This window comes from Pseudoliparis swirei, chromosome 4 (assembly GCF_029220125.1).
Source record: "Pseudoliparis swirei isolate HS2019 ecotype Mariana Trench chromosome 4, NWPU_hadal_v1, whole genome shotgun sequence".
NCBI classification, from domain to species: Eukaryota; Metazoa; Chordata; class Actinopteri; order Perciformes; family Liparidae; genus Pseudoliparis; species Pseudoliparis swirei.
The window spans coordinates 12,788,347-12,798,087 of NC_079391.1; the positions used below are offsets into that span (position 1 = coordinate 12,788,347).

General features: G+C 42.2%; 1 protein-coding gene across 2 annotated transcripts; it reads right to left on the minus strand.

The window, feature by feature from the left end:
- Window positions 1–577: 577 nt before the first annotated feature.
- swap70a (switching B cell complex subunit SWAP70a) lies at window positions 578–9,741 on the minus strand. 2 transcript variants are annotated; one of them, XM_056412863.1, is made up of 13 exons: window positions 9,626–9,741; window positions 8,450–8,590; window positions 7,409–7,470; window positions 7,050–7,161; window positions 6,753–6,980; window positions 6,477–6,623; window positions 6,182–6,290; window positions 5,500–5,681; window positions 4,509–4,616; window positions 3,856–4,022; window positions 2,238–2,421; window positions 1,945–2,041; window positions 578–1,199 (listed from the first exon to the last, which is right to left on the minus strand). In XM_056412863.1, the coding sequence occupies exons 1-13, from the start codon at window positions 9,719–9,721 to the stop codon at window positions 1,081–1,083; spliced, it is 1,752 nt and encodes a 583-aa protein (XP_056268838.1). In that variant the 5' UTR covers window positions 9,722–9,741; the 3' UTR covers window positions 578–1,080. The 2 variants fall into 2 exon arrangements, with proteins under 2 accessions (XP_056268838.1, XP_056268839.1); XM_056412864.1 differs by having other exon boundaries at window positions 7,050–7,145; window positions 7,384–7,470.

The following is a 9,741-nucleotide window of genomic DNA, read 5'->3' on the forward strand; positions in this document are numbered from 1 at the left end:
AGATCAATTGACAAGGACATCATTCTACTGTTGTCCGTGTCCACAAAGTCCTCTGTGCCTTAGACGTATCATTCACTGAAAATATTCCCAGACTAATCTACTCGAACCAAAATTCCACTTGCCTTTTTAAAAAGTGAAATATGTATATGTAACCTATTTGATAAGATGTACAAAAATGTCCCAAGTAGGAACAAGTAGGAGTTAAGTGCCACTTACATGGTGGGGAGGCTGTAAGTGTTTAGAGGTCAGAACACCAGACTTCCATCTCCTCAATATGGCTGATGGCACCTTCATGACCCAGTGGTAGAGACACACTAGCGCTCCTCAGGCATCTTAAAAATGTAGCGCACGCAGTGGAATTAAACAAGAAAAACTGTGTAGGTCAGTGTTTTGGGGCTTAACTTACTGAGACTCTTGTTTATATGGTGACATCTGGTGGACACTCTTCGTCAAACTGGAGACGAGACGTGACGAAAAAAAGGTCTTGAATAAACCATCCAAAAGAAAGAAAGAAGGGGGAGCCTGCTGTATTCTGGCACATTTAGGGGCCTGGGCCTCTGAAATGAAAACAGCCATCCACTTTCAGAAAGTATAGGTGGTGTTTTATTTTGTTATCACCTTCGTAATTACTTTAACAGACTCAATTTTAGCTAATAAACTAAGCTAGAGTGGAAATTAATCTGCCAATATACTGCAAAGTAGTGGAATTAACCCAGGCAGTCAAAACCTATGTGCTAAAATTAGAAAATCCCCCAAAAAACAACTCTACAAAATAAAACTGAATGTTTTTTTCCTAAAATAATCTCAATTAAAGTTCCAATGACGACCGATGGTCACCATCTCTCGGACTGAATCTCACTCTCCAGAATCTCCAGATTAAATCTGTGGGCCATGATTTAAGATTACATTGTCAAACTACTTTCTTTTGCTTGAATGTGAATTTTTGTTAAAGAAGAAACAGTTAGTCCCAACTGCTCTTTTAAAACCAACCCAAATCAAATGGCTCAGTAGGTTCATGTTATGGATCCTCTTCAGATCTCAAATGTGACAGTCGAGTCTTCCTCATCGGTGTGCACGTGTTCACTGAGCCTGAGCCCCCTGGTGCTTACTCTCCTGCCACGACTTCTTCCTCAGCTCCAGCTCAGCGTCGGTGAACGAAGCCGGACCCCAGTGAGTGATCCTCTGAGGTCCTTTATCACCTGAAAGGTTAAAAGAGAAGAAAGGAGGCCTTTTAATAAGATGGGCTGAGACAAATCACTCATTTGACATGTACTGATACTTAATGTGCGCACTAATAAACTGTTCAGAAAGCAGAACATTGTTATGTCTTTGTCTTCGCATGACTGTGTAAACTCTTGAGTTGTCCACGCTCTTCGGCTGTAAATGACTCCATATGATCAAAGGAATACCTGCACATTAAGTCCCTATTATTAATTGTTATTCCAAAAACCAAGGGCATGACTCTGCTGTTATAACAAACCTCCAGGTTTTCAACAACATTAAGGGATATGGTTGCAGAAGAGCGCGAGTGAGATTGACCATTGATGCTGGGCGATGAGGCCCAGCGTACCAGTTCATCTTAAAAGTGTTGCATGGGCTTGGGGTCAGGGTTCTGTATACAGGCCAGTCAAGTTCTGCCACACCAAACTGCGAAGAACCTTTTGCTAATGGACCTCGCTTTGTGCAGGGGAGCATTGTCATGTTGAGACAAGAAAGAGCCTTCATGAACTGTTGCTACAGAATTCCAGGAACGTCCAGCCAAGCCCATAAAAAAACGCTCCAGAACACAACGAGTGTGTTGACTGCTGTCCACCGACATCTGGTCACATAGTGTCCCTCGCTGCAACATTCGCTATAAAGCTGTCCTTGTAAATCAGGACTTGATTCAAATTGTGATGCATCCGAGTAATGTTGATTTATGAAACTTTTAATGTCTCTCTCCACCTGGCTGGATGAGACGCACCAGCCCCTCGTGTTTGGCCACCTTCTCCTTCCAAGTCCTGGTCTTATTAGATCCTCGTTCAAGCTTCCTTGACATCTTCTGTCAAACATAAACAAGGAAAAACAATTAGATAAAATCAGATCATATTTTTCAACTTTTATGACAGTGCCTCTTGCCAATTGGAAGGAAAAAAAAGAAGAAAACTATTTCTGATACCATGGGGACCATTTCCACCCTAGATAAATAAATTCTCTGCCGGGGTTTTCAGTGTAAGCCTCGACATGTGTGACCGGACCTCGTACTGCTCCAGTGCTCCGTGCCTCTCCAGCTGCAGCATGGCTGCCTGCAGGGCTCTCTCCTTGGCCAGCTGCTCCGCCACCAGCTCCTGCTTCTCAGCCTCGGTCTGAAACAGCGCCCTCTGCTGCTGCAGGTGGATCCGCTCCAGCTGTGCCCTCTTTGCTGCCTCCTCCTCCAGCAGCCTGTGATGGGAAACACAGCAACGCTGCATGAACTTGTGCTCTACTTTAGCCACTTCAGCCCAAATCTCAAAGAGAAATGAGGAGATGGAGCCGTAGGTAACAGCGTGGCAGTTCATGCAAGACAGGGGCGTCGTTCAGCCTATTTCAGGGGGGCTTCAAAATATGTTGTCATTTCATTAAATTAAACTTTTGTTTCTCAAATGGACATATTATTTATAACTAACATGTTACATATGTGTGTGAATTCTGGTTTGAATGTTGTATCCCCCTTCAAATAACAATAAAATATATAGCCTATCATCTAACAATATACTCCACGGGCACTAGGACCTTGGGGAGGCTGCTGTGCTGGCTTTCTCACTCATCATCATTCATCAAAGACAGCCAGGATTACAGACAGGAGTTTAGCTCAAAGTAAATGATGCACGAAGTGACCTATAAGTCATGGTAGTTGCAGAATGTGGCTATATATATATACACAATATATTGGTAGTTGTTAACGGGTGTTACCTGCTTACATTTAGGTTTACTTGAGGCAAATGAAAGGGAAACTTAGAAACTGTCTCCATTGAGCGAGAGTTTGAATAAGCAAATTCTAAATACAAGAAATGACTAATGAAATCTCTCTATTCTTTATCTCAGTGATAGTGTCCAAATGAGTATAAAATATCACTATGACCCTTCAATTATGTCTCTTATGTTATCATATACTGAATGCAAGAAAACTACAGAGCAAAATCACTTTCTGATTGAACCAATCTATGGACCGTCTTTAACAATGGATATCCGGGGCCCCCCAAAAAATTGCCTTATGTTTTTAAGGTTGTGTATTTGTGATGTTTACTGAACTCAGGACTGTATCGTTCAGGTTTACCCGTTTTTATCTAAAGTACTTTAGGAAATTGTGAGGATTGGATTAAAATAAACCAATACTACTAAAATATTATACAAAATATATGCTAACAATTTGCAGAACAAACAGTAGTCTGATTATTTATTGTTTTATTAATTTCTCCCAGCTTTTCTGTCACTTCATAGTCCGACATCATACAGGAGTTATTATTGTGAAAGTATAATTCTCAAGAAAGCCAAACTACAAAGTGCTATAAGTAAGTACCATTTAGGTGCTAATTGTGGGGCGACTGAGTCAGTAGTTAGCAGGTCCGTCTTTCAATGACTGACGGTTCACTCCCTGCTCGCCCCGAGTCGAAGTGTCTTTGAGCAAGACACTTAACCCTGAATTGCTCGCTGTGTCTACGGTGTATGATGTAAGTCGCTTTGAAGAGAAGCGTCAGCTAAAATGAAATGTGAAGTGCTACATTTTTTGGTTTACTTCCTGTCCAATGTATGTGTGTGTGTGTGTGTGTGTGTGTGTGTGTGTGTGTGTGTGTGTGTGTGTGTGTGTGTGTGTGTGTGTGTGTGTGTGTCTGAGACCTGGCCTGCAGCTTGCGCATGCCCTCCTCGTCCAGCTTGGCCTGCCTCTCGTCCTCCAAGGCCTCCTCCAGCCGGTGGTGCATGTCCTCCAGCTCCCGGACGCGCTGCAGGTACTGCTCCAGCTCACAGGATTTCTGAGCCATCTGCTCCTCCATCTGCTGACGCACCTGATGGAATCAACACACACACACAGACGCAGTTGCACATTCTTACACACTAGACTCTTGAACCGAGCAATAATCTACAAATCAACTGTAAATCTTCACATTTGGTGCTGTATTGTGACATGTGCTGCTTTCTGGGTTTATCGACCGTCGCTTATGTGTTGCTGGAATGATGCAATCTCATCTGAGAATATACTTTTTTTTAAATGATCGTATGAAGGCATTTGTCTGTTAGTCACTGGTGTAAGGGGATGATTAATATGGTGTTTAGTCCATGTGACACTCAGACAAAAGATGACTCAGCGTCATAGGAGCCACAGACAATTAATGAATCATAAAACAGACAAGACTGTCTCAGTTTACCAGACTTCATTAGTTTTCTCGGAACTTTTCAAACACCACGTGTCAGCACATATGCAGTGTCGCCAGCCCACAAGACTGGGACCAAGGAGCAGCGTTGTGGGAGCCAGACTCAGGCACTGTGATTACCAGTTTTTCTCTCTCCAGATCCATTCTGTAGCGATCCTGCAGGTCTAACTGAGTCTGGTTCCTCCTGTGCTCCTCCATTGCTGCTTTAGCTGCAGCCTCTTCTATTTTCTGCGAAGCACAAAAGAGAAAAAAGACGTTATTAAGCTACTTTAGGGGAAGCCGCACCAGGCTCCAAGGGAAACAAACCCTTAATGAAGAAACGTATAAGTTGGTTAAAGAGGTTCAGTGTGCAATTCTAGGTCAAGACTGCACTTAGTAAAAGATCCATGTATCCAAAAATTCAATGTGACTTTCCATATGATCAGTAATTGGCTGTATGCATTTGATATTTTCAGAAAGGCCATCTGGCAGGGTAAAAAGAGAAGTGAGAGGCCGTCAATCTGCTGCAGCTCTGAAACAATTGAGTTCATACTCCTGGGCCTCTGCAGATGTCCCTGACTGGTATATACTTTGTTTGCATAGCTGGTTTTGCTTCCCTTTTCACAGTGAAGGTTCTGCCTCATCATATGTGGTTATCTTAAGATCACTTAAACATAACAAATTACAAAATTGTGAAAATAAAAAAGGGAAGTGGACAAAACCTCAGATTTTTACGTCTACTCATAAATCAAGATGTTAAGATGTATGAACTGGACTAACCTATAACTCCACATTTGAACCAACAATTTAGTTTAATGGGTTTCATTATGACATTTCTTCGTAGTTTGTAGTGTTAATAGATTGCACAATTATGCGTTTACAGAATATATTTCAATGTAAACTACAAAACCTTTGTGAGGGTCAAAATGTTTTCTCCATGCTCACATTGACAAAGAAAAATATTACAGAGAACCAACTATCTCAGATATAAATATGAGGGAAGAGCTTCCTCTCATAGAGAAAAGATTGTGTGTTCACTGCAGCCACCGCGATTTGAGAAAAAAGGACTCCTGAGTAACAATCGAGTTGTGCAACTGGTTTCTGGACCCAAGAGTTGAGCATGAAGCAGTACCTCCTTCATACCCTCCAGCTGTCTCTGCTTGTTCTCATTGGCCACCTGGAGCCGCTTCATCTTCTCTGCCAGGTCGTCTTCCTCTACCTTTTGCTTCTGCCGCAGCTCCCTGCGCCTCAGCCGGGCTTCGCGGTGAGGAGACGACAGCCCCAACCTCAGCAGCTGGATGCATGTTTGAATAGCTACAACGACACGGAGCGAGATGGAGACAGTACGACATTTGTGAATTAAAGAGGCGAGGGAGAGGAAATTAAAAAGTGTCACGGGGTGGCGAGGGGCAAGACCTCATTCGCAGAGGAACTGCACAGGACTCAGTGTGAATAACAAAAACACTCTTTACTGAGGAAAAAGGTTCCAATAAACAACAAAGTCCAAAAAGGGGCAGGCAGAGAATCGGCGGTCAGGGCAGGCAGGGTCAGGAATACACAGGGCACAAGGAAGACAGAACTAAAGACAACAATCCAGCAGGAGACAAGGGAAAGACTGGCACAATATACAGGGGGGAAACAGGTGTACGGCATGAGACACTAACGAGACGAGAGTGGCTGAGGGCAGGTGAAGGGAATGAAGCAATCAAGGAGACAGAGGAGCCACAGAAGAAACAGAGGAGACATAGAACAGGGTGTTACAAAGAGAAGACGATGATGATGCAGTGACAGAGAAGAGGAACTGTACTCAGTACCTTGAAGCCATTCTTGCTTCTTCTTCTTATCTGATGCACTAATCTCATAGCTTTTATGAGTGCACTTGATAATGAACAGGCATTTCTTCCCTTCTTTATCCGGCAGAGACTGGAGAAGAGAAAGAAAATGAATTATTATGGCAAATCATACATAAATGCACTGCTGTTTGGACAATGCTAATTCTATTTCTGAACAAAATCAAATCCTTCAAGTCACTTCAAATGATTAATCAATACCGCTTAACAGCATTACTTACGTGGTATGTATAAGTATACACTATAGTTAACAACACACCTCCACACAGCAGGTTCGGTCCACAATGATGTCTCCTTTCTTCTCCACGAGGTCTTCACAGGCGTAGTACGACAGAGCGTCGGGTCGAAGGACGAACCAGCGCTCTGTCCAGTTCTTCCTTTTGTGGCCCTTTTTCATCAAGTATCCCTTCGATACACATGGGGGACATAAACAAAAGAAGAGTCGCCTGATCGTTCTGCCGTAATCACAGACATACTAAACGTGTTTTGGGGTTCCTGTGCACAGAGTACATCTCAGATCAATATCATGTCTGACCTGCTTGAGCACATCCAGAATAAGTTCCTGGAAGACCTCAGTGATGCCCATGGACAGAGTCTGCTGGTTCATGCCCTTGCTGAAGTAGCGTATGCCCACCAGTTCAATGAGCTCCCGGGCGGTCAGGCAGTTATTCTTTGTGTTCAGCTGCAGCTTGTAATCAGCAAACTTCTCCTCACTCCATCCGCTCCCCATCGCCTCCGTCAGCTTTCTCAGGAAGTATTCAATCTAAAGAGATGAACAGATCTTTAAAAACCAAGCATCCCCACAGAAAACTGCTGTCAGGATCTTCCTCACCTCTTCAGTAACGATAATGAGTGGGTACGTTTCTTCTGACAGAAAGTTGAAAATGCACCAGACTTTGAAAGCATCGACATCTGAGATGAGGAGATGTTGAGCGCAGATATTCAAGATTCAAGATTCAAGATTCAAGATGTTTTATTTGTCACATACACACACAGGGTGTGCAGTGAAATGAAAGTGGCAATGCTCAGCAGGAATGTGCAAGGGCAACAAGTACACACTATTTACAAATAAAACAACACAATATTTACAGTAAGTGTGTGTGTGTGTGTGTGTGTGTGTGCCTAAGAGGGGCAGTTGTGTGGGTCTATGTAGGGGTCCTGGTGAGGTCGGAGTTCACAGTCCTGATGGCCTTCTTGTAACACAGTGTCCAGCACATCTTGTTGAACTCCAACACATCAAATTCCTCCAGTACCTGGGAACAAAACGCAGCATTCAGTCAGAGTCAAACTGGGCAGCCCCAGTGAGGGCAGTGTGTTTACAAATGCTCAGCAGGAGGCCGGCATTTGTCTCCTTTCAAATCCTCCAGTCTGCAGGATGTGAGGTACTACAAACCTGGTGTCATTAAATGCCTCATTTTTATTCAAGAAGAGGCTAGAAAACAGCTTCTAAGTAGAAAGAGTGAAACTCAAGCAGTTTTCGAACTAACATTAGACTTTAACAGATTTGCCTGCAGAGTGTTTGCTAACAAACTCCATAAGAGACAACAATTCCTCTTTTTGCAAAGAGTGTGTACGGATACTGGATGCTGCCCTTATGACCCTTTTAGCTAAATGTTCATTATTCGACAAATGAATACATTTTAGACAAAGCACATTGTTCCTGTGGGTACAACAGAGAAGTGATTGTAACCATATCCTCTCCTGCGGAACTAACCCGGTCATGATTAGTCATCCTAATCTGTGTCACACTAGAGTGTGTGTGACAGTGTTTTTATTCTCAATTGTCATTGTTTGTGTAACTGTCTAAGTAAGTTTAACTTTAACTTTAATTACAATGTAACTGACAATTACTTAATTGTCAGCTACTCCGACATGCAGTTACTGTACTAATCAATATTTACAATATCTTTGGTTGTACTCTTGTTGATAGAATCTCCTCTTTTTTTTATTTCTAATCACTTTTGCTCAAAACTGTTGTGAAGACATCAAAGGCCAACTTCAATCTTCAAACCATTAGTGGGAGTGTGTTTTCGGATGCTACTTAGCTGTGCACCCACACACAAATAGTGAGGGCAGAGGAAAAGATTCACTAAAACTATCAGCTTTGACATCAGTACCGATACTCACTCGTATGAAAATTATACCCAGCCCCTATAATTTATTTTTTTACAAATGATAGTATGTTACCTGGAATAAAAAAACAGTGCTCTATTCCAGCATCTTGTTCCCCACCTTGTCTAGAATAAACCTGTTGAGGTAAGGCATGTAGCCCTGGTTGGACACAGGCCCTTTATTGTCATCTTTGAAATGCTCTTCAAGGGCCACAGGGTCATGAGGGATATTCATCACTGTGCACAGGTTGTGGGACAGCACCTAAAGAAACACAATGTGTATGTGAATTAGATATAAGACATACAGGTGATGGGACATTATATATATATATATATATAGTCAAACACATTACTATACAGTTATTCAAATTATTATACGCTCCAAACGCTCATGCAAAAACCTTTCACTGATTTTAAAAGCATCACTAGCCAAGCGTTACTTCTGTTCTTGAAGGTGAGATCTCACTCCTTGGACTAAAATAAAATGTATCATGAGTATCATGATATCATTGGATCATGAGTACACACAAATACAAAAACTAGCGATATTCAGGAGATGGCGTTAACGTTGTTTATTCTGCCAGAAATGTTGAAACACCAACCATTACAACTACTGTAACCATGGAGATTATTCGTACCGAAACACACTTTGATGGAGTACACAGTAAGTTTGAGATGAAGTACAACATGTTGCACCATCCGCCATGAGCATTTTTTGCATGTGAAAATACACTTGGCAATAAAAGGTTCTGATTAAGTCTTAGATGAAGTACACAGTAAGTTTGAAGTACACAGTGAATGTGAGATTAATAAATGTGATTGTCAGTTCATCCTCTGGAGCGTCTGAACTTTAATGGGAATTTTAAATTCTTAGTTGTATTTTATATTTATATTTAAGTGAACTTGTTTACAAATATTTTATCCTGCACTGGGGGATGGAGTGTTTATGAAGCAAATGTCATATAATCAATCATTTATGGACAGGTCATAAATTAAGGGCAAGAGAAGACCTTTGGATGTTTAAAATCCCACACTAATCCAGTCTATTTGTTTGCAACAGTCTGACGTCACATGTCTCTTTGCGTGTGTGAAGTGTCCCTCTCCGGTGTATCCTCATCGTGAGTGTGTAACGGTGTCTCTCTCTGCGCAGAGAATAAAAGATCCTAAAGACAAGTTCTGGTATTATGATATTCCTTATTTCCCCTGAAAAAGACTCAACACCGGATAAGGTCAAATGTGCCGACACAGAACTTCGAAGCAAAATAAACAACAAAAAGAACTGAGAACTGAAACGCACCTTTAACTGAGATTTGGAAACTCTTCCACGTCGATCCACGTCCAGCGCTGTGAACGCGTGCCAGATGGATTTCAAAAGCTCGCCTCGAAGCCACATTTCGTCCCTGGTCAGCAGCA

Coding starts and splice junctions, on each gene's coding strand:
- swap70a (XM_056412864.1), bottom strand. CDS start 9,721: ATGTGGCTTCGAGGCGAGCTTTTGAAATCCATCTGGCACGCGTTCACA. Junction 7,471..8,449: donor ACAGGTTTATTCTAGACAAG/GTGGGGAACAAG, acceptor TTTTGTTCCCAG/GTACTGGAGGAATTTGATGT. Junction 4,023..4,508: donor ATCTGGAGAGAGAAAAACTG/GTAATCACAGTG, acceptor TGATTCCATCAG/GTGCGTCAGCAGATGGAGGA.